Source organism: Oncorhynchus tshawytscha, linkage group LG33, assembly GCF_018296145.1.
Source record: "Oncorhynchus tshawytscha isolate Ot180627B linkage group LG33, Otsh_v2.0, whole genome shotgun sequence".
Taxonomy (NCBI): Eukaryota; Metazoa; Chordata; class Actinopteri; order Salmoniformes; family Salmonidae; genus Oncorhynchus; species Oncorhynchus tshawytscha.
In genome coordinates, this window is record NC_056461.1 from 42,258,139 (window position 1) to 42,283,021 (window position 24,883).

Sequence of the window (24,883 nt, forward strand, 5' to 3'; positions counted from 1 at the left end):
GCCTAGTGGTTAGAGGCATGTAGCCTAGTGGTCCGAGGCAGGTAGCCTAGTGGTTAGAGGCAGGTAGCCTAGTGGTCCGAGGCAGGTAGCCTAGTGGTTAGAGGCAGGTAGCCTAGTGGTTAGAGGCAGGTAGCCTAGTTGTTCGAGGCAGGTAGCCTAATGGTTCGAGGCAGGTAGCCTAGTGGTTAGAGGCAGGTAGCCTAGTGGTTCGAGGCAGGTAGCCTAGTGGTTCGAGGCAGGTAGCCTGGTTCGAGGCAGGTTCGAGGCAGGTAGCCTAGTGGTCAGAGGTGGTTATGTAGCCTAGTGGTTCGAGGCAGGTAGCCTAGTGGTTAGAGGCAGGTAGCCTAGTGGTTAGAGGCATGTAGCCTAGTGGTTAGAGGCATGTAGCCTAGTGGTTAGAGACAGGTAGCCTAGTGGTTAGAGGCAGGTAGCCTAGTGGTTAGAGGCATGTAGCCTAGTGGTTAGAGGCATGTAGCCTAGTGGTTAGAGGCAGGGTTAGCCCTAGTGGTTAGAGGCAGGTAGCCTAGTGGTTAGAGGTATGTAGCCTAGTGGTTAGAGTTATGTAGCCTAGTGGTTAGAGGCAGGTAGCCTAGTGGTCAGAGGTATGTAGCCTAGTGGTTAGAGACAGGTAGCCTAGTGGTTAGAGGTAGGTAGCCTAGCCAAAAGGTTGCAAGATCGAATCCCTGAGCTGACAAGGTAAAAAAATCTGTCGTTCTGCCCCTGAACAAGGCAATTAACCCACTGTTCCTAGGCCGTCATTTAAAATACGTTTTTCTTCTTAACTGACTTGCCTAGTTAAATGAAGGTAAAATAAATAGAAGTTGTTGGCTAGAGAGCACCACAGCATGTGTGCACTGTAAACACTTTAATTTCAACAGTAAAATACCTTAAATGGGTACCATAGAATTAATGTTGTAGATTGCATTGCATTATGGGTAAAATATGGCTATTAAGTGTAATTGGAATCCTCCTGTAAAAAAAAGTCTCTAAATTGCTGTATTTCTTTACAGTAATTTCTTTATTTCTTTATTTAACTAGACAAGTCAGTTAAGAAGGGTTAACTGGTCTAGGAACAGTGGAACAGTGGGTTAACTGGTCTAGGAACAGTGGGTTAACTGGTCTAGGAACAGTGGGTTAACTGGTCTAGGAACAGTGGGTTAACTGGTCTAGGAACCGTGGGTTAACTGGTCTAGGAACCGTGGGTTAACTGGTCTAGGAACAGTGGGTTAACTGGTCTAGGAACAGTGGGTTAACTGGTCTAGGAACAGTGGGTTAACTGTTCAGGGGCAGAACGACAGATTTGTACCTTGTCAGCTCAGGGGTTTGAACTTGCAACCTTCCGGTTACTAGTCCAACACTCTAACCACTAGGCCACCTTGCCGCCTTTGTCTCCAAGAAGTTATTTACAAAAGTTATTTACAAAAGTATGTGGACACCCTTGAAATAAGTGGATTCCGCTATTTCAGCCACACCCTGTTGCTGACAGGTGTATACAATCGAGCACACAGCCATGCAATCTCCATAGACAAACATTGGCAGTAGAAGATCTCAGTGACTCTCAATGTGAAACTGCCATAGGATGCCACCTTTCCAACAAGTCAGTTAGATCAAATTTCTTCCCTGCTAGAGCTGCCCCCGGTAAACTGTAAGTGCTGTTATTGTGAAGTGGAAACGTCTAGGAGCAACAATGTCACAGCCGCAAAGTGGTAGGCCACACAAGCTGGGGCTGTTTTTCATGGTTCGGGTTTGGCCCCTTAATTTCAGTGAAGGGAATCTTAACACTACAGCATACAATGACATTCTAGACGATTCTGTGCTTCCAACTTTGTGGCAACAGTTTGGGGAAAGCCCTTTCCTGTTTCAGCATGACAATGCCCCCTGTGCACAAAGCGAGGTCCAAACAGAAATGGTTTGTCGAGATCGGTGTTGAAAAACTTGACTGGCCTGCACAGAGCCCTGACCCCAACCCCATCGGACACCTTCGGGATGAATTGGAACGCCGACTGCGAGCCAGGCCTAATCACCCAACATCAGTGCCCGACCTCACTAATTGTGGCTCTTGTGGCTGAATAGAAGCAAGTCCCCGCAGCAATGTTCCAACATCTAGTGGAAAGCCTTCCCAGAAGAGTGGAGGCTGTTATAGCAGCAAAAGGAGGGACCAACTCCATATTAATGCCAATGATTTTGGAATGAGATGTTCGAGGAGCAGGTGTCCACATACTTTTGGTCATGTAGTGTATCTGGCTGTGTTGTCAAAATCACTACATGTCCCATTGAGTCAAACGACTAGAAACGTCCAGCAACGCCTGTGGATCTCAAAACTGAACTTGAATCCTTAACACTTAGGCTCCTTCCTGTGTGGTGCAGCGGTCTAAGGCACTGCATCTCAGTGCTAGAGGCATCACTACAGACACCCTGGTTCAAATCCAGGCTGTATCACAGCGGTCTAAGGCACTGCATCTCAGTGTTAGAGGAGTCATTACAGACACCCTGGTTCAATCCTCTGCTGTATCACAACAGGCTGTGATTGGGAGTCCCGTAGGGGCAGTACACAATTGGCCCAGTGTCATCTTGGTTCGGCCATCATAGTAAATAAGAATTTGTTCTTGTTTAACTGGCTTGCCTAGTTGAATAAAAACATAAATAAAATAATTTGCCACTTTTGTCTTATGACATGAGTGACAAATCGCTCGAACCAGTCATGACTATTCAATAAAACAATAAAACAACACATTTTCAAGTGAATTTCTTAGTTAAATGATTGTATAACTAGCAAATGGGTTTGGAAGTTGAGGGTGGAGTATTTATGAAGTTAGGCAATGAGGACGAAAACGAGCATAGTTCAGCTAGCCAACTACTTTTGCCAAGGAAAACCGGGGACAGGATATAGCTCGGCGCACATGCGAACTATGCTAATTCAGGACAGATTGTAGTTTTTATGCCTGGATATCGGGAGCTGTCGGCAAACGGTTTGATTAAAGAAATTCAGAGACTGAAACGAATACATCATATTTAAGGAGAACAAATCGATATAAATACAATAAATCAGCTGTGACTTTCCTATTTCCTATATTAAAACAAAGCTTAAAACGATGTTTGAGTGAACCTGAATCCAGAAGATAAACCCGGTACTCTTACCGCTCTATGTATATGGCATACAGGTTACTGCAAAAATGAAGGAAACACCAACATAAAGAGTCTTAATAGGGGGTTGGGCCACCACGAACCACCAGAACAGCTTCAATGCGCATTCTCATATATTCTACAAGTGTCTGAAATGATTGGTTTAGCCTAGTCAGTGTATTAGTCAGTGTACTTCTGTACCTAATTTGAATCTGAAATAGCCTTGTTTCTATGCAAAAGAGGGATGAGGAAGGACCAGAAATATGTGTGAACTGTTTGATACTGGGATGAGAGAAACACACATTCACTGCGTGCTTAGCGCTTCTCCGTGAGCGGGTTGGATGTAGGTACCTTGAGTCACGACCCACTCTGCACAGACGTCAATTAAACGTATATTCCACGTTGGTTCAATTTCATTTCATTGAAATGAGTGGAAACAACATTGATTCAACCAGTGTGACAGGTCTCCTGACTACTTTTCCACACTACGCTCTGGACACGATCCATCAGAGTCCCGATAAATATGGTTCGAGAGGATCTTTCTCGAAATGGATGCGCGTAAAATTGGACGTATTGTTAAGTTCCACAGCAGTTGCTGTAAACTGTGAAAATGTCAAACTTCTAGACTGACTGTCGCCAGTCGGGCTTGCGTCATTAACGGACCAGGCACGGCACTCAGACAATACGGGTTGTATACATCCGCAATGAACAGCAGTCCGAGGGGGCTCTAGGATACTGATGCAAATGGATAACTAGTATCACATGTTCATAGAACTGCATCAGCTTGATGTTGAGAATAAATAAAGAGAGAGCTTCTATGGCGTTTTTGTAGGACATGGTTGTTTATAACCTATTATAAACAAATCACAGGTGGGTTTTGTTTCATTGTTTTCTTTATATATTAGGACTCAATAACCTAACATGTCGTCACAGTCAGACTTCTTGGGCTTAACGCGAGTTACATTTAGTTCTGGGTGTAGCTCAATAAACAACATAATTGTAACAACCAAATATGATATACTATAGGCTATTATTATTAGAGGCGGCAGGTAAGTCTAGTGGTTAAAGCGTTGGACTAATAACGGAAAGGTTGCAAGATCAAATCCTCGAGCTGACAAGGTACAGATCTTTCGTTCTGCCCCCTGAACAAGGCGGTTAACCCACTGTTCCTAGGCCGCGATTGAAAATAAGAATTTATTCTTATGAACTGATTTGCCTAGTTAAATAAAGGTTCAAAAATAATGATGCCCAGAAAGAGCAGAACATGTGTCCTATTAAAGGGAGGGTGATAGGAGAATCAAACCTGTTCACATGATGGATATCAAGTATATACACTGAATAGGTATGAATCACCTGCACTTCGAGAGGCCTTAACGAAGGCTTCCAAACCTGCAGTGACTACAGGGCAAAACACAACAAGGACATGGTAAATGTGCTACCTCTCCAATACACGTTTCATCTTTGAGGCACTAATACCACCTATAAATTGCATTGATACCCAAACTCTTATTCACAGGTCCTAAAATAAAATGGTTGCCTTTTACAAGGCACGCCTTAAAGTATGACAATGAGCCAGAAACAAACAATACCAATACTACTAGTGGTCAAAAGGTTTTTGGTGCTCCAGAGATATGGTATGGTACTGTTGCTTTGGGCTAACATCTTGTTTTTTTATATACAATAAAACTAACAGCAATTTAACATATTCATTATTTACAGTAAATTGCTGCATTTCGCAATGCACTCTGGGAGATTTTAGATGTAACTGGTGAATGATACTGTCAGTTCCAATGAAACCTTGGTTCAACAGTATATTACTGTAAAGAAGGACTGTATTCCAAATGGGAGCGTAATTCGACCCCACGGAATTTTTATTTTATTTTATTTTTATTTTACCTTTATTTAACCAGGTAGGCTAGTTGAGAACAAGTTCTCATTTGCAACTGCGACCTGGCCAAGATAAAGCATAGCAGTGTGAATGCAGTAATTACGGTAAATCTGGAGCGCCAAAAACCTTTTGACCACGAGTGGGTGCACGGTGTTGTTGTTTCTGATTTATTACAATGTTTTAAGGCACGCCTTGAAAAATACAACAATTTTGTTGCACCTGTGAGTGAGAGTTATGTATCAATTCAACTTACAGGTGGTAGTAGTGACCGAACAGTTAAATGTGTATAAGCCTTTGTCTGTTTTTCCCTGTAGTCACTGCAATACATCTGGTTAATATACAGAATATTTGATAAATAAATATAAATTATATATATACAGTACCAGTCAAAAGTTTGGACACCTACCAATTCAAGGGTTTTTCTTTATTTTTACTATTTTCTACATTGTAGAATAATATTGAAGACATAAAAAACGATGAAATAACACATATGGAATCATGTAGTAACCAAAATAGTGTAAAACAAATCAAAATATTTGATATATTTCATATTCTCAAAGTAGCCACCTTTTGCCTTGACGACAGCTTTGCACACTCTTGGCATTCTCTCAACCAGCTTCACCTGGAATGCTTTTTCAACAGTCTTGAAGGAGTTCCCACATATGCTGAGCACTTGTTGGATGCTTTTCCTTCACTCTGTGGTCCAACTCATCCCAAGTCATCTCAATTGGGTTGAGGTCAGGTGATTGTGGAGGTCAGGTCATCTAATGGAGCATTCCATCACTCTCCTTCTTGGTCAAATAGCCCTTACACAGCTTGGAGGTGTGTTGGATCATTGTCCTGTTGAAAAACAGACGATAGTCCCACTAAGCGCAAACCAGATGGGATGGCGTATCGCTGCAGAATGCTGTGGTAGCCATGCTGGTTAAGTGTGCCTTGAATTATAAATAAATCACTGACAGTGTCACGTGCAAGGCACCCCCCACACCATCACACCTCCTCCTCCGTGCTTCACGGTGGGAACCATACATGCGGAGATCATCTGTTCACCTACTCCGTGTCTTTGTTGGAACCAAAAATCTCAAATTTGGACTCATCAGACCAAAGGACAGATTTCTACCAGTCTAATGTCCATTGCTCGTGTTTCTTGGCCCAAGCAAGTCTCTTCTTATTATTGGTGTCCTTTTGTAGTGGTTTCTTTGCAGCAATTCAACAATTTTTCCGTATTAACTGACCTACATGTTTTAATGTAATGATAGACTGTTGTTTCTCTTTGCTTATTTGAACTGTTCTTGCCATAATATGGACTTGGTCTTTTACTAAATAGGGCTATCTTCTGTATACCACCCCTACCTTGAAGGGTACAACTGATTGGCTCAAATGCATTGAGAAGGAAAGAAATTCCATAAATCAACTTTTAACAAGGCACACCTGTTAATTTAAATGCATTTCAGGTGACTATGTCATGAAGCTGGTTGAGAGAATTCCAAGAGTGTGCAAAGCTGTCATCAAGGCAAAGGGTGCTACTTTGAAGAATCTCAAATATAACATATATCTTGATTTGTTTAAGACTTTTTTTGGTTACTACATGATTCCATGTGTTATTTCATAGTTTTGATGTCTTCACTATTATTCTACAATGTAGAAAATAGTAGAAAAAAAGAACAACCCTGGAATGAGTAGGTGTCCAAACTTTTGACTGGCACGCGTGCGCGCACACACACACACACACACACACACACACACACACACACACACACACACACACACACACACACCTTTGGAATGTATTTATGACTTTCTCCAAATTTTCATCAAGGATCTCTCTGTACTTTGCGCCAATCGTCTCCCTGTCCCTGCCACTGAAAAACATCCCCAAAGCATAATGCCTCAACCACCATGCTTCACCGTAGGGATGGTGCCAGGTTTCCTCCAAACGTGATGCTTAACATTCAGGCCGAAGATGGTTATTCTTCTGGAAGGTTCTCCCATCTCCACAGAGGAACTCCAGAACTCTGTCAGAATGACCATCAAAGGTTATTGGTCACCTCCCTGACCAAGGCTCTTCTTCCCAATTGCTCAGTTTGGCCGGGCGGCCAGCTCTAGGAAGAGTCTTGGTGGTTCCAAACTTCTTCCATTTAAGAATGATTGAAGCCACTTGAGGACTTTCAATGTTGCAGAACTTTTTTGGTACTCTTCTCCAGATCTGTGACTCGACACAATCCTGTCTTGGAGCTCGACGGACAATTCCTTCGACCTCATGGCTTGTTTTTTGCTCTGACATGCACTGCCAACTGTGGGACCTCATATAGACAGGTGTGTGCCTTTCCAAATCATGTCCAATTAATTTAATTTTCTTAAAGTTGTAAAAACATAAAGGATATTCAGTGGAAGCAGGATGTACCTGAGCTCATTTTCGAGTCTCATATAGCAAAGGGTTTGAATACTTATGTAAATAAGGTATTTCTGTTTTTTATTTGTACTAAAATTGCAAAAAATTCTTAAAACCTGGTTTCGCTTTGTCATTATGGGGTATTGTTTGTGGATTGATGATGAAACACATGTATTTAATCCATTTGAGAATAAGTCTGTAATGTAACACCATGTGGACAAAGGGAAAGGGTCTGAATACTTTCCGAATGCTCTGTGTCCAGGTAACTGCCAAAATAAAGGAAACACTTGAGTACATTTTTTCAAAATAAAAAAAAATAAAAGTTACCTTTATTTAACTAGGCAAATCAGTTAAGAACAAATTCTTAATTACAGCCTACACCAGCCAAACACAGATGATGCTGGACCAATTGTGCGCCGCCTTATGGGACACCCAATCACAGCCAGTTAAGATACAGCCTGGAATCGAACCAGGGTGTCTGTAGGGACACCTCAAGCGCTGAGATGCATTGCCTTAGACCCCTGCGCCACTCGGGAGTATATTGAGAGTATATCGAAAGCAGGTGCTTCCACGTAAGTGTGGTTCCTGAGATAAGTAAGCAAATAAACATCCCATAATGCTGGTTAGGCCATTATTTTGGCTACGATGGCTATGCCCCCATAGGGTGATAATGCCCCCACCCACAGGTCACTGAATGGTTTGATGAACATGAAAATGATGTAAACCATATGCCATCTCGTAGCCACAAGAACCCAATTGAACACGTATGGGAGATTCTGAAGTGGCGAGTATTTTCCACCACCATCAACAAAACACCAAGTGATGGGATTTCTAGTTGAAGAATGGTGTCACATCCCTCCAATAGAGTTCCAGACACTTGTAGATTGAATGCTAAGGTGCACGGAAGCTGTTCTATCTGCTGGTGGGCCATCTCCCTATTAAGACACTTGGTGTTGGTGTTTCCTTTATTTTGGCAGTTACCTGTATATAGAAGGACTATTTGGAAAAATGACTTCCAGACTGGGAGCTGCAGCAGAACCAGATGGAGATGGAGAGGGAGAGAGGAGGGGGGAGAGATGGAGAGAGAGAGAGAGCGAGAGAGGAGGGGATGGAGAGATGGAGAGAGAGAGGAGAGGGAGAGGGGGGGAGAGAGAGAGGGGGGGAGGGATGGAGAGAGAGAGAGAGGGGAGATGAGAGGGAGAGAGAGAGAGGGGGGGGGAGATGGAGAGAGGAGAGGGAGAGGGGCGAGAGAGGGGGAGAGAGATGGAGAGAGAGGAGGGGCGAGAGAGGGGGAGAGAGAGGAGGGGGGGGAGAGAGATGGAGAGAGAGAGAGGAGGGGGAGAGAGAGACAGAGAGAGGGGGAGAGACTTACAGGCAACCAGCAGGACAAACAGGAAGTGCAGGGAGAGAGATACAGACAATCAGCAGGACAAACAGGAAGTGCAGGGAGAGACATACAGACAACCAGCAGGACAAACAGGATGTGCTCTCCGGGGCTCAAGGAGGCAACCCGTAGACACATCCACATTATTAGCCCGGTGCCAAACCTCAGCCTCGCACTACAACCCAGTAAATTACCCAGAGACTTCATTTAGTCAGACCGCAAGAACTCTCTCTGTGTGCTTGTGTCCCAAATGGCACCCCATGCCCTATATTGTGCACTACTTTTGCCCAGGGACGATAGGGCTCTGATCACAAGTAATGCACTAGGAGATGGGGTGTCATTTGGGATGTATTCTCTGTTATGTGGAGGAGATGTTTCGAAACAAGTGCCCCTCACAGGACCTATCAGTCAGAAACAAAACAATAGAAAAGTACAAAGGAATGTATGGGAACCAGAGTTAATATGGGTTTCTATGGGAACCAGAGTTAATCTGGGTTGCTATGGGAACCAGAGTTAATATGGGTTTCTATGGGAACCAGAGTTAATATGGGTTGGCTATGGGAACCAGAGTTAATATGGGTTTCTATGGGAACCAGAGTTAATATGAGTTGGCCATGGGAACCAGAGTTAATATGGGTTGCTATGGGAACCATAGTTAATATGGGTTGACCATGGGAACCAGAGTTAATATGGGTTGCTGTAGGAACCAGAGTTAATATGGGTTGCTATGGGAACCATAGTTAATATGTTGTGGTCATCCTGTCTGGGTTGGCGCCCCCCCTTGGGTTGTGCCGTGGCGGAGATCTTTGTGGGCTATACTCAGCCTTGTCTCAGGATGGTAAGTTGGTGGTTGAAGATATCCCTCTAGTGGTGTGGGGGCTGTGCTTTGGCAAAGTGGGTGGGGTTATATCCTTCCTGTTTGGCCCTGTCTGGGGTGACCTCGGATGGGGCCACAGTGTCTCCTGACCCCTCCTGTCTCAGCCTCCAGTATTTATGCTGCAGTAGTTTATGTGTCGGGGGCTGGGGTCAGTTTGTTATATCTGGAGTACTTCTCCTGTCCTATTCGGTGTCCTGTGTGAATCTAAGTCTCTAATTCTCTCTTTCTTTCTCTCTCTCTCGGAGGACCTGAGCCCTAGGACCATGCCCCAGGACTACCTGACATGATGACTCCTTGCTGTCCCCAGTCCACCTGGCCATGCTGCTGCTCCAGTTTCAACTTCCACCTGACTGTGCTGCTGCTCCAGTTTCAACTGTTCTGCCTTATTATTATTCGACCATGCTGGTCATTTATGAACATTTGAACATCTTGGCCATGTTCTGTTATAATCTCCACCCGGCACAGCCAGAAGAGGACTGGCCACCCCACATAGCCTGGTTCCTCTCTAGGTTTCTTCCTAGGTTTTGGCCTTTCTAGGGAGTTTTTCCTAGCCACTGTGCTTCTACACCTGCATTGCTTGCTGTTTGGGGTTTTAGGCTGGGTTTCTGTACAGCACTTTGAGATATCAGCTGATGTACGAAGGGCTATATAAATAAATTTGATTTGATTTGATATGGGTTTCTATGGGAACCAGAGTTAATATGGGTTGCTGTAGGAACCAGAGTTAATATGGGTTGCTATGGGAACCAGAGTTAATATGGGTTCCTATGGGAAACATAGTTAATATGGGTTGACCATGGGAACCAGAGTTAATATGGGTTGCTGTAGGAACCAGAGTTAATATGGGTTGCTATGGGAACCAGAGTTAATATGGGTTGCTATGGGAACCAGAGTTAATATGGGTTGCTGTAGGAACCAGAGTTAATATGGGTTGGCTATGGGAACCAGAGTTAATATGGGTTGCTATGGGAACCAGAGTTAATATGGGTTGCTATGGGAACCAGAGTTAATATGGGTTGCTATGGGAACCAGAGTTAATATGGGTTGGCTATGGGAACCAGAGTTAATATGGGTTCCTATGGGAACCAGGGTTAATATGGGTTTCTATGGGAGCAAGAGTTAATATGGGTTGCTGTAGGAACCAGAGTTAATATGGGTTGCTGTAGGAACCAGAGTTAATATGGGTTTCTATGGGAACCAGAGTTAATATGGGTTGGCTATGGGAACCAGAGTTAATATGGGTTGCTATGGGAACCAGAGTTAATATGGGTTGCTATGGGAACCAGAGTTAATATGGGTTGGCTGTGGGAACCAGAGTTAATATGGGTTGCTATGGGAACCAGAGTTAATATGGGTTGGCTATGGGAACCAGAGTTAATATGGGTTCCTATGGGAACCAGGGTTAATATGGGTTTCTATGGGAGCAAGAGTTAATATGGGTTGCTGTAGGAACCAGAGTTAATATGGGTTGCTGTAGTAACCAGAGTTAATATGGGTTTCTATGGGAACCAGAGTTAATATGGGTTGCTGTGGGAACCAGGGTTAGGGTTTCTATGGGAGCAAGAGTTAATATGGGTTGCTGTAGGAACCAGAGTTAATATGGGTTGCTGTAGTAACCAGAGTTAATATGGGTTTCTATGGGAACCAGAGTTAATATGGGTTGGCTATGGGAACCAGAGTTAATATGAGTTTGCCATGGGGAACCAGAGTTAATATGGGTTGCTGTAGGAACCAGAGTTAATATGGGTTGCTATGAGAACCAGAGTTAATATGGGTTGCTATGGGAACCAGAGTTAACGAGACTCAAAAATGGGCACAGCAACTGTCAACCCAACACCTTACCCATAATGCAAAGAGATCCTAACCCCTTGACAAGTTGTCGGGTTAAGGTCGCTACGATATTTATAAGAATTATATTTTGCATTTAATTTATTCTAAGCCACATTACCAGTTACAACATGTGATAATAATTAACATGAAACAACAACATTAATCATCAGAGCTGATTTTCATTTAATTTGGTTCAGTCCATCCTTCTACATTACAGACATAACTTTACAACCAATTAACCCTCATTGAAAATGACACCTTCAATTTTACCTAACCAAAATCATGATAAAAACCAAAACATGATCCATTTGATCCCTCAGCGACACAGTCAACATTCCTCTTCACCCACACAAACAGTTTGACAGAAATGTAAAAAAAATGAGTAACATGGTACACGGATTGATCATGTGGTGCGTGTATCTGAAACCGTGGCAATGGCATGTGCATGTTACCACGGACACCACAAACCCTTTTTCAGGTGAAAGAAACAAGTGTTCTGAACCTGGCAATAGGCGGGACAGAACGGGACCTGTCAATCAATCATCTAAAGATTTCTCAGCCAATGGCAATGTTCAAAAGAGAACATAGCCCTCCCATTGATGCATTTTATTTTATCTTTATTTAACCAGGCAAGTCAGTTAAGAACAAATTCTAATTTTCAATGACGGCCTAGGAACTGCCTGTTCAGGGGCAGAACGACAGACCTTGTCAGCTCGGGGGTTTGAACTTGCAACCTTTCGGTTACCAGTCCAACGCTCTAACCACTAGGCTACTCTGCCGCCACCAAAATCTCAATAGTCTAAAAATAGCTTCCTCTCCTCAATCTGCAGAGGACATTAAAGAGCTGAACAGGTGAAAACAAACTCCCAGTAGGCATCCTCTTCAATGCTTTCACCTGTCCTGCTAGTTCAGATCAGTGCAGCTGAAGCAGAGGACACAAGGAGAGCAAGCCACATCAGACAATCGAGCCGCAGCCCACAACGGAGTTCACGGTAATCCCGTCCAACGAGGAAGTTCATCTGTCCAATCAGAGGGCTGTCTCATTGTGCGAGGGCTGATGTGATTGGCTCTAGTCGGTCTTGCGAGGGCTTTCCAGTCTCCAGGCACCGGTGATGTAACGCAGGCGTATGAACACCAGGTCTCGACCCATCTGTAGCCAGCTCCACACTGGCACCAGCTTGGACCCTACAACAACACATAACACATTAAGGGCTGTATCCAGGTTGAACTCCACTTTGCCTCATGCTTAAGAAGAACAGCCCTTAGCTGTGGTATATTGGTTATATACCCCACCCCCTCGGGCCTTATACCCCACCCCCTCGGGCCTTATAGCTTCATTATACCACATAACCAGCTTATAACACCTCAAGCCAGCAGGCAGCCTAGTGGTTAAGATGGGTTATAACCTTATAACACATTATAATGTACTATAACAGCAGGTCTCTACTCATCACTAGCCAGCTCCAAACTGCCACCAGCTTTTTAACCAGTTACGATAAGGTCACTAGGTAGAAACCACTACCATACTAGTTAACCAGTAGCCCACGACTGGAAACATCCGAGACACTAAAACACATCCAATCTACTTACGTATTCTCTCATTTGAAAATGACAGGACAGTTAAGAGTCGGGAGACTGGTTAACAGCGAGGGGGATCTGAGGCTCGAACCCCGGTCACCGTGGGGGCATGTGTGGTCTGGGGGTGTGTGTGTGCGTGTGTGTAGTAAAATGACCCAAACAGCCAAGACAGGTTTGATTAGGTTAAAACTCACCTCCCTCAGTCCAGTTGTGTGAGCGTATGTGTGTGTATTAGGGTTGAATAGCGGTAACCGGGTTACTGAGATTTCCCCACACAAACCCGCTCCCTTTTCCCGGGATAAATAACTGTGAGAAACCGGTCAATTATAAGAAATTATTTATATGAGCAGCATGCCGTGAAACGGGACTGTGAAATTAAAACGCCATGTCTAAATCGGTCTTCTCTACGGGTCATGGCCTAATCTCGGCTATCTGCATGATCAATCATCAACACTCAGGGTGAGGAGAGACAGGCACTCAGGGTGAGGAGAGACAGGCACTCAGGGTGAGGAGAGACAGCACATTTCAGTATGAATGCATCATCTCGTCATGTTAAACATTTTTGTTGTTGTGAATGATGGGTTATGCATTAGGCGAAGCTAAGCTTCGAACTTATAGCCTCGGTCTCTTGTGCAATACACACCTGAGCTCCCATTGGACCCTCTCCTTCGTGTTCCTAGACTAGACTGGAACAGCTTGCTGTACATTTCCTATACTCATAGACTACTGGAAGAGGGACGTAAGTTCTTGTTTGCCGAATGTTGAATACAGCAGCCAATAGAACTCACGGCCACAGGCCAGGTAAGTTTGTAAGAAGAGTGAACGTGTGATGGCATTAGGCTATGTAACAGGTATTTTGTTAAAACTCCTATACCGTTCAATGTTCGTGAAGAGGAGTGATCGCCGTCTGCATCTCATTGGAGTCCAATATTATTCAAAGATGTGATTGGAATGATGAAGATGAAAGGAAAGAATGAAGCAATGAGAGAAAGAGGGAGGTAGCTAATAGCATTATGGGAAATATTATGAAAAAGATATGTCAGCCTACTAATTAAATATATATAAAAAAAAAAAAAAATAGGCCCTTTTATATTTCAAAATTAAAATCAAATTCGCCACGTCCTGCACCAGAATCACGTTCTCTCCCAGCTTCCTGGTTTGAATGAGAAGCGTAATTCCAGTCTATATAATACAGTATAATTCAATACAGTACAATAATACAGTTTACACTCAAAAACGTTAGCCTACTGGAGCTAGTTTCATTCATTTACCCAAGAGGCTATATGTAGGTCTATTGGATAACAGCACAATTATTTTGGCTTTTATGGGCTTGTGATCACTAAATATATTTAAAGTAGGGACCATTAAATATATTTAAAGTAGGGACCATTAAATATATTTAAAGTAGGGACCATTAAATATATTTAAAGTAGGGACAATTAATAATATATTTAAAGTAGGGATCATTAAATATATTTAAAGTAGGGACAATTAATAATATATTTAAAGTAGGGACCATTAAATATATTTAAAGTAGGGACAATTAATAATATATTTAAAGTAGGGATCATTAAATATATTTAAAGTAGGGATAATTAGAGTCAGGTAGCATCAGGTTAGAATGTTCATGCTGATCAAAGCTCTAATAAAATCCAGACAGTTATCTGCTTTAGAATGACACTCCCGGTTTTGTTGGGAAATACAGGATTAACTGGGAGAAAAGTTATATCTTCTCGGGATGCAACATTTTTTAAATACCGGGGAAATATTCAACGCTAGTGTGTATGTCTAAGTGTGAGAGACTCACCCATCTCAGTCTAGTTGACAGACTTACCTTCTATCTCAGTCCAGTTGACGGCCACCTCGGCTATGGGTATCTTAAAGCACTGAGCGATATACAGCAGCTCCACGTCAAAGGCCCTATAGAACAGTACAACATTCTAGTTACAATGTTTTTACAACGACGGCCCTGTGGAACAGTATCACACCATATTCAGTGCTAGTCCTTGACTAGTAAACTTTTGTTTTCCGTCACGATCAAGTTGTTTAGAGAGACTATACCAGTGCACCGTTCATTCAAATGGTAGTTATTGGAAGTACAGATTGTGTTGCTAATGGTCTCCTCCAGAGAGAGTGACCGTACCATTGCTCCATTCAAATTCAAGTTGTAGTTATTGCGAGTTAGTGTTCTCGTAAAATGAGAGACCGTACCACTGCACCAGAGAGAAAGTCTTGCACTTTCCCCATACATTTCTTGTTTAAATTAAGCCATCTAATTACTATGTAATAACCATCATTCACAACTTGCAAATATAATGAGGTAAAATTTGCTCCTTCAAATAATTTTTTGAAGGGGTTAGAATAGAACTAGAACTACCCCGTTATTATAGAATTTCTTATAGCAGGTAAACGTTGGCATAAGAAAGAGAGAGACCTTACTATCGCTCCACGTGCAGGGAGGATAATTATTTTAACTAAGTAGAATACAATACGAGGTAAACACCAATACATTTTGGTATTGGGTGAGCGGTTAAGTTAGCGTTTTGGGGGGGGACACCTTACCATCGCTCCACATGTAGGGAGGAGAAGGTTTTGAGGGCAGCCTCGCGGGTGAAGAGCTTGAAGCCACACTGTGTGTCCTTGATGCCTCGCACACAGAAAAACCAAACCAGGAAGTGGAACCCATACATCAGGAACGTACGGAACATGGACCGCTACCATGGAAACACAAACAAAACAAATCCATCTACAAGACCTTGGTGTGTTGTTTTTTTTGGGGCATCTATGCATTTCATCACGGGGTTACTTAGGTGACAGAGTGAGTGATTGAGTGATGAAAGAGAGAGAGAGAGATGAAAGAGAGAGAGAGAGAGATGAAAGAGAGAGAGAGAGAGATGAAAGAGAGAGAGAGATGAAAGAGAGAGATGAAAGAGAGAGAGAGATGAAAGAGAGAGAGAGAGATGAAAGAGAGAGATGAAAGAGAGAGATGAAAGAGAGAGAGAGAGATGAAAGAGAGATGAAAGAGAGAGATGAGAAAGAGAGAGATGGGAGAAAGAGAGAGTACCGAAGCGACTGCCTCCTCCTCCAGGTGTGCTCTGGACCCACAGGATATAGCCATGTTCTCCTGTAACACACAAGCTTTTCGTTATTTAACCGGGATATATACAGAAAGTCCCATTGAAATCAAATCAACATTTTATTAGTCACATACACATGTTTAGCAGATGTTATTATTCACAAACACATGTTTAGCAGATGTTATTGCAGGTGTAGCTAAATGCTTGTGTTCCTAACTCCAACAGTGCAGTAGTATCTAACAATACACAACAATACACACAAATCTAAAAGTAAAAGAATGGAATTAAGAAATATATAAAGATTAGGATGAGCAATGTCAGAGTAGCAATGACTAAAATACAGTAGAATAGAATACAGTATATACATATGAAATGAGTAAAGCAGTATGTAAACATTATTAATGTGACCAGTGTTCCATTATTAATAAAGTGACGAGTGTTCCATGTCTATGTACGTAGAGCAGCAGCCTCTAAGGTGCAGGGTTGAGTAACCGGGTGGAAGCCGCCCAATGATGGCTATTTAACAGTCTGACGGCCTTGAGATAGAAGCTGTTTTTCAGTCTCTCGGTCCCAGCTTTGATGCATCTGATTTTTTTGGCCTTCCTGTGACATTGGGTGCTGTAGGTGTCATGGAGGGCAGGCAGTGTGCCCCCAGTGATGTTTTGGGATGACCGTACCACCCTATGGAGAGCCCTGCGGTTGAGGACGGTGCAGTTGCCGTACCAGGCGGTGATACAGCTCGACAGGATGCTCTCAATTGTGCATCTGTAAAAGTTTGTGAGGGTCTTAGGTGCCAAGCAGAATTTCTTCAGCGTCCTGAGGTTGAAGAGGCGCAGATTGTCAATGATGTGTACGGCAAGAAACTTGGAAGCTTTTCACCTTCTCCACTGTGGTCCTGTTAATGTGGATAGGGGCGTGCCCCCTCTGCTGTTTCCTGAAGTCTACGACCAGCTCCTTCATTTTGCTGACGTTGAGGGAGAGGTTATTTTCCTGGCACCACTCTGCCAGGGCCCTCACCTCCTCCCTGTAGGCCGTCTCGTCATCGTTGGTAATCAGGCCTTCTACTGTTGTGTCGTCTGCAAACTTGATGATTGAATTGGAGGGGTGCGTGGCCACGCAGTCATGGGTGAACAGGGAGTACAGGAGAGGGCTGAGCACGCACTCCTGTGGGGCCCCTGTGTTGAGGATAAGCAAAGAAAAGGTGTTTCCACCTGGGGGTGGCCCGTCAGGAAGTCCAGGACCCAGTTGCAGAGGGTGGGGTTCAGACCCAAGGCCCCAAGCTAAATGATGAGCCTGGATAGTACTATGGTGTTGAAGGCTGAGCTGTAGTCAATGAACAGCATTCTTATATAGGGATTCTTCTTGTCCAGACGGGATAGGGCAGTGTGCAGTGCGTCTGTGGATCTATTGGGGCGGTAAGCAAATTGAAGTGGGTCTAAGGTGTCAGGTAAGGTAGAGGTGATATGATCCTTAACTTGCCTCTCAAAACACTTCATGATGACAGAAGTGAGTGCTACGGGGCGATAGTAATTTAGTTCAGTTACCTTTCGCTTTCTTGGGTAGAGGAACAATGGTGGACATCTTGAAGCATGTGGGGACAGTAGACTGGGATAGGGAGAGATTGAATATTTCCGTAAACACTCCAGCCACTCCAGGAATCGACTAGGGAGGCAGTCTGGGCCGGCAGCCTTGCGAGGGTTAACATGCTTAAATGTCTTACTCACGTCGGCCACGGAGAATGAGAGTCCACAGTCTTTGGTAGCGGGCTGCGTCGGTGGCATTGTGTTATCCTCAAAGTGGGCGAAGAAGGTGTTTAGCTTGTCTGGGAGCAACACGTCGGTGTCCGTGAAGTGGCTGGTTTTCCTTTGTAATCCGCGATTGAAGTCAATAGACCAGAGCCAGCTTCCGCTTCAGCTAGCCAGCTTCCGCTTCAGCTAGCCAGCTTCCGCTTCAGCTAGCCAGCTTCCGCTTCAGCTAGCCAGCTTCCGCTTCAGTTAGCCAGCTTCCGCTTCAGTTAGCCAGCTTCCGCTTCAGTTAGCCAGCTTCCGCTTCAGTTAGCCAGTCGAGCTCAGGCTTCATCCGTACTACGACAGTAGATATTTCTTGCTACGTCTGCCATTAATTCTAGTAGACTTGGAACTGAGCATGCGTGTCACACATGGCTAGTTGAACGCCAAACTCTTTATTGAGACAACGCCGAAAACATCCACGGACGTGTCAGTAGCCACAGTTTCATTTGTGCCCCAAAAAAAAGTTATCTTGCAAATTCAGCAGGCTATTACTTATCGTTAATGCAGTCTTTGGTGTGTATTTCAATGCACCTCCTATCTGTGGAACAGCTTGTTGCATTGTGGCCATAGAGCCATAGACACTGGCTGTTAAACTGAACACTACCAATGGCTGCAGGTCTTGACTTGAACTGGAACTACCATTCTATGAATTATATGTCTATGGTTGGCTCCCGGCTCTATGGTTGGCTCCTCTATGCTCTCTATGGTTGGCTCCCTCCCGGCTCTATGGTTGGCTCCCGGCTCTATGGTTGGCTCCTCTATGGTTGGCTCTCTATGGTTGGCTCCCTCTATGGCCCGGCTGTCAGTTTGCCCGTTGCAAATTTCAAAATACAATCTCGTTGTAAAACGTAGTTGGGAAAGCAGATGCTGTCCTTAGTAAAATGTGATAGTTATTTTTTAATTATTTGACCCATTTTTTTCTCCCCAATTTCGAACTTGTCTCATCGCTGCAACTCCCCAACAGGGTTGGGAGACAAAGGTCAAGTCACACTGCCTCTGAAACCCGCCAAATCAGGCTTCCTAACACCACACTTAAGCCGGAAACCACTCGCATCAATGTGTCGGAGGAAACCTGCAGGCGCCCTCAACAGAGTCACTAGAGAGCTAACTAAAGCCCCCCCACCCCCGGCCAAACTCTCCCCAAACCCGGACGACGCTCAGCCAATTGTGCGCCGCCCTATGGGACTCCCGATCACGCCCAGTTGTGATACAGCCTGGGATCGAACCCGGGTCTGTAGCGACGCCTCTGGCACTGAGATGCCTTAGATGGTTGCACCACTCAGGAGACCACGTGATTGGTATTTTAACATTACAATTTCTTTAAACATAAAAAACATTTGATGAATAAAACGTGAATCAGTCATCTTGACGATGATAATATCTCTGTGAGAGGGAGGGAATCTGATTACATTGGTCCTCAACTTGTGGCTCAGACACTTCATTCAGGATAAACGGAGTTAGCCCTGAGTCAGTCAGCACCCAGAGCAGGTTCATTCTGAAGGACTCGTTGCCATAGAAACGTCCCTGGCTAAAAGATGAGCCACTTTCATGGTACAGGGTTATCCTGAGTTGAACTCAGAGTTGACCAAAGCTACCTGGCTAACTCGTCAAACCTGATTGGTAGAACAGGACTCTGGTCAAAACAGAAACATTATATAGCCTAGTCAGGGAAATGACATTTATATTCTAGACAACATAAAGCTAGAATCATAACACCCACTGGTTTGATGTTTACGTCATGAAGGCCGGCCTCCACCTTCTCCACGTCTGCAAACTTAGTGGCTCCGTCCGCATCCGCCATCAATATCAGCTTCCCTCTGGAACTCAGAGTACCCTGACACACACACACACACACACACGCACACACGCGCAGACACACACGCGCGCACACACACAACACACACACACACACACACACACACACACACACACACACACACACACGCACACACGCGCAGACACACACGCGCGCACACACACAATTCTAAGTTGAATGTAACAGTTGTGGTGGCGTTCTGTCCAGTACGGAGTTACTACATTTAAGATTATAACCTTATTTTAAACGTGGCAGTGAGCAGAGATATAGAATTAAATATATGTATATTGTGTATCTCTAAATTTACAAGCAGAGCTCTCACCATCGTGTGTGTGTGTGTGTGTGTGTGTGTGTGTGTGTCTCACCATCCTGACGGCCCCTCCTTTCCCTCTGTTTTTCACCAGGGTCAGGACTCTGACTTTGTCTGCGCCATACTTTCTGGTGTACCGCAAAGCAACCTGGGAAGGACAACGCCAATACATACACGTTACTATTTTACCTATACATGTCCTGGTGTCCTGTGAGGCACCCTGGGAAGACAGGGCCAATACATACACGTTACTATTTTACCTATACATGTCCTGGTGTCCTGTGAGGCACCCTGGGAAGACAGGGCCAATACATACACGTTACTATTTTACCTATACATGTCCCGGTGTCCTGTGAGGCACCCTGGGAAGACAGGACCAACACGTTATAAACTATTACTCTCTTACAAACCCTCCAAAACGGGGTCCGATTCTACCATTTTATATGGAGGAACAATATTTCTGAAAGACAAATGGCTGTCAACAACAACAAGTGTTTATAACAGATCGTCACGGCGGTACCTCTGTTGTTTGGTCACTGCTGCCGTCGTCCACCACAATGACCTCATAGGTAAACAACGGCTGCTGTTTCTGTAAGGAGAGAGAGATTTCCTATTACACTGTGACAAATACTCAGACCTAAGAGAATATTTATTTCCCAAAGATATAATTCAATACAAAGAATTTGAAACTATAAAAAAAATTAAGAAATAAAATCTAATATTTATTATGTGAAAAGCCAAAATGTGCAGTTTTGGCAGCCAAATATGTGTCCTCCTGCTACAACCTGAGGGACAGGGAGTGAAAAGTGCAAAGTAATGTCAATAATATTTCCCATCTGGTTTTGTCTTTCATATCAGGTCATGTGTCTTCTCAGTCATGTTGACACTGGTCTACTACCAGGTCATGTGTCTTCTCAGTCATGTTGACACTGGTCTACTACCAGGTCATGTGTCTTCTCAGTCATGTTGACACTGGTCTACTACCAGGTCATGTGTCTTCTCAGTCATGTTGACACTGGTCTACTACCAGGTCATGTGTCTTCTCAGTCATGTTGACACTGGTCTACTACCAGGTCATGTATCTTCTCAGTCATGTTGACACTGGTCTACTACCAGGTCATGTGTCTTCTCAGTCATGTTGACACTGGTCTACTACCAGGTCATGTGTCTTCTCAGTCATGTTGACACTGGTCTACTACCAGGTCATGTGTCTTCTCAGTCATGTTGACACTGGTCTACTACCAGGTCATGTGTCTTCTCAGTCATGTTGACACTGGTCTACTACCAGGTCATGTGTCTTCTCAGTCATGTTGACACTGGTCCAGTACCAGGTCATGTGTCTTCTCAGTCATGTTGACACTGGTCTACTACCAGGTCATGTGTCTTCTCAGTCATGTTGACACTGGTCTACTACCAGGTCATGTGTCTTCTCAGTCATGTTGACACTGGTCTACTACCAGGTCATGTGTCTTCTCAGTCATGTTGACACTGGTCTACTACCAGGTCATGTGTCTTCTCAGTCATGTTGACACTGGTCTACTACCAGGTCATGTGTCTTCTCAGTCATGTTGACACTGGTCTACTACCAGGTCATGTGTCTTCTCAGTCATGTTGACACTGGTCCAGTACCAGGTCATGTGTCTTCTCAGTCATGTTGACACTGGTCCAGTACCAGGTCATGCGTCTTCTCAGTCATGTTGACACTGGTCTACTACCAGGTCATGTGTCTTCTCAGTCATGTTGACACTGGTCTACTACCAGGTCATGTGTCTTCTCAGTCATGTTGACACTGGTCTACTACCATTGCCTTAATGTATTGTTATTCTAATATTGTTGTTGTAGTTGTTAATCCCATGTCCACTACTACTATTATTATTATTGCTGTTGGTCCCAACATTTTTATTTATATATTTTTTCCTATATGTATACTTTGACAATGTAAGTAATAATGAACTTGCCATGTCAATAAAGTCAATTTTATTGAATTGAGAGACAGAGACAGGAGAGAGGAGAGAGAGAAAGGAGAGAGAGACAGAGACAGGAGAGAGGAGAGAGAGAAAGGAGAGAGAGACAGAGACAGGAGAGAGGAGAGAGAGAAAGGAGAGAGGAGAGAGAGACAGAGACAGGAGAGAGAGACAGAGAGAGGAGAGAGACAGAGACAGGAGAGAGAGACAGAGACAGGAGAGAGAGACAGAGACAGGAGAGAGAGACAGAGACAGGAGAGAGAGACAGAGACAGGAGAGAGAGACAGACACAGGAGAGAGAGACAGGAGAGAGAGACAGAGACAGGAGAGAGAGACAGACAGGAGAGAGGAGACAGAGACAGGAGAGAGAAGACAGAGACAGGAGAGAGAGGGAGACAGAGACAGGAGAGAGAGGAGACAGAGACAGGAGAGAGGAGACAGAGACAGGAGAGAGAGACAGAGACAGGAGAGAGGAGACAGAGACAGGAGAGAGAGACAGAGACAGGAGAGAGAGAGAGACAGAGACAGGAGAGAGGAGACAGAGACAGGAGAGAGAGACAGAGACAGGAGAGAGAGACAGAGACAGGAGAGAGAGACAGAGACAGGAGAGAGAGACAGAGACAGGAGAGAGAGACAGAGACAGGAGAGAGGAGAGAGAGACAGAGACAGGAGAGAGAGACAGAGACAGAGACAGAGAGAGACAGAGACAGAGAGAGAGACAGGAGAGAGAGAGAGAACGAGAAAACAATATTTTGATGTTCTTTTTCTAATATATTCTTTGTTTTGATCGTATCAATATTTTATATTTTAGTCACATTAAATATAATCTGGCTCTGGATTATTTTAGTCGGTTAACATCAAGTATTTCAGAGAGTGTTTGCAATCTGCAATTTCACAAAGGAAAACATTGAAACTTCAACTAAAAAGAGGGGATGAGTCAACCACCAACACATTAATTGTAAATCATTACTGCCATCTGGTGGCTATTTTGAACAATGACGGAATAATGATTTTCATCGCTGGTTGTTCACTTCACAATGTGAACAGTTTAGAGCCGTAACTCATGATTAATTTATCAATTAAAAAGGCTGTGTTTACACAGGCAGCCAAATTCTAATATTTTTTCCACTAACTGGTCTTTTCACCAATCACATCAGATCTTTTTTTACCAGAGATCTTTTTCTGAGCTGATCTGATTGGTCAAAAGACTAATTAGGAACAAAATCCTGCAAACACTGTCCCTCCTTGATCATATTTTGCTTCTTACTTTCATTCCTAACAGTGGGAGTGGCCACTCACCTGTCTGTTCTCCAGGTATCCCATAGCTTCCTCCATCATCACAGGCACTGCAACGGCAAAATACATATATACCAGGTCACATATGTAGTCTACGGCTGCGTTTACACAGGCAGCCCAATTCTGATATTTGGCTCAATTGAAATAGCTGATCTGAATGGTCAAAATACTAATTATTAGTGATAAATTAGCAGTATTGGGCTGCCTGTGTGAACGCAGTCTATCCCAGGTATAAATAGGGGGAAAAAAGCCTTGAAGCCAAGATTAGCGCTAGTCAGTAGCTGCAAGGCAATGAAAGCTGTTGTTCCAATCTGTTGTTCCAATCTGTTGTTACAAGGATAGCGCTGAATATGATCCTACTGTCTCATCCACCTTTAACTCCTAAGAGGAAACATGTTCAGGGGAAATGTGTGTGTGTATGCCTCTGTCTGCCTACCCACTTCTAGGCCCTCGTGGTGAGCAGGCACTACCGGAGAGCTTTCTGTCTATCTGTCTGCCCACCCACTTCTAGCCCCTCGTGGTGAGCAGGCACTACCAGAGAGCTTTCTGTCTATCTGTCTGCCCACCCACTTCTAGGCCCTCGTTGTGAGCAGGCACTACCAGAGAGCTTTCTGTCTATATGCCCGTCTGTGACTCACTTCGTAGCTCCTCATTATAGGCAGGCACGATTACAGACAGCTCCAGGGAGCTGGGGTCATGAAGGCTGGGGAAGGGCTCCTTCTCTCCAGTCGCGGTCGGGAACAGCGTCTCCTTCTCATGGCGTTTCAGGTCCACCATCCCGGCAGTCAGGTGGGCTACCAGCAGCACCTGTCAAATAGAATCACAACAGAGTTAAGAATCAGGTTCTAGATTGTTCCGTCTGTCCGTTTTGGTTCCGTTGATTCTATATTCTTGTCAATATGTAAACAAAGACATTTAGGCATATTACATAGTATTCAAAGCTATGATTGATTGATTGATTGATTGATTGGATGCACACAGAAGTGCCCTCTCACTCATTCTGACAGCTCAGTAAACCTGAACGACAAGACTTTGACATACACACCATTACCTGTTAGACAAATACTGTAGCAAGTGTACCACTTACCACGATCAAAGCAGCCACTGCCAATCCAACCAGACAGTGAATTATTTCCCATAGACAATCCATTATCCCATTCCCTGTAGCAATAGATAAAACACCTGCAGTAAGGAGAGAGTGGCTAGTTAGCCTGCTAAATAACTTAACTGTACTGTTCCGTGGCGAATATCTCTGACAAACACTCTTCGGAGGAGAAGGAGAGATAGACTATCATAGCCGTAATATTTGCAGTATTGTATCGGGCGGATCAGTTTGAACTTAACTTCCAGTCACAGGGAAACACCTAGGCGGAAGTAACTCCGTGCAGAAAACCACATCATCATATAGATGCAAACGGGACCTAAGCGACTTACATCGAATGAAACTCTGACCCCTGCTGTCTTGGAGTGTGAAAGTGTGCAAACGCTTATTCTTTGCCTTCTATAACCTTTTATTTCACAAGATTAATTAATTTATTTATTATAAAAATAAAAAAAA

The 24,883-nt window shown here is 44.0% G+C and overlaps 1 protein-coding gene across 1 annotated transcript; it reads right to left on the reverse strand.

Moving 5' to 3' along the window:
- Nucleotides 1-11,657: 11,657 nt before the first annotated feature.
- On the reverse strand, nt 11,658-24,712 carry alg5 (ALG5 dolichyl-phosphate beta-glucosyltransferase). Its single transcript, XM_024398210.2, has 10 exons — nt 24,413-24,712; nt 23,964-24,132; nt 23,329-23,375; nt 20,586-20,654; nt 20,121-20,213; nt 19,660-19,773; nt 16,137-16,196; nt 15,635-15,786; nt 14,907-14,992; nt 11,658-12,679 (listed from the first exon to the last, which is right to left on the reverse strand). The coding sequence occupies exons 1-10, from the start codon at nt 24,473-24,475 to the stop codon at nt 12,564-12,566; spliced, it is 969 nt and encodes a 322-aa protein (XP_024253978.1). The 5' UTR covers nt 24,476-24,712; the 3' UTR covers nt 11,658-12,563.
- Nucleotides 24,713-24,883: the final 171 nt, after the last annotated feature.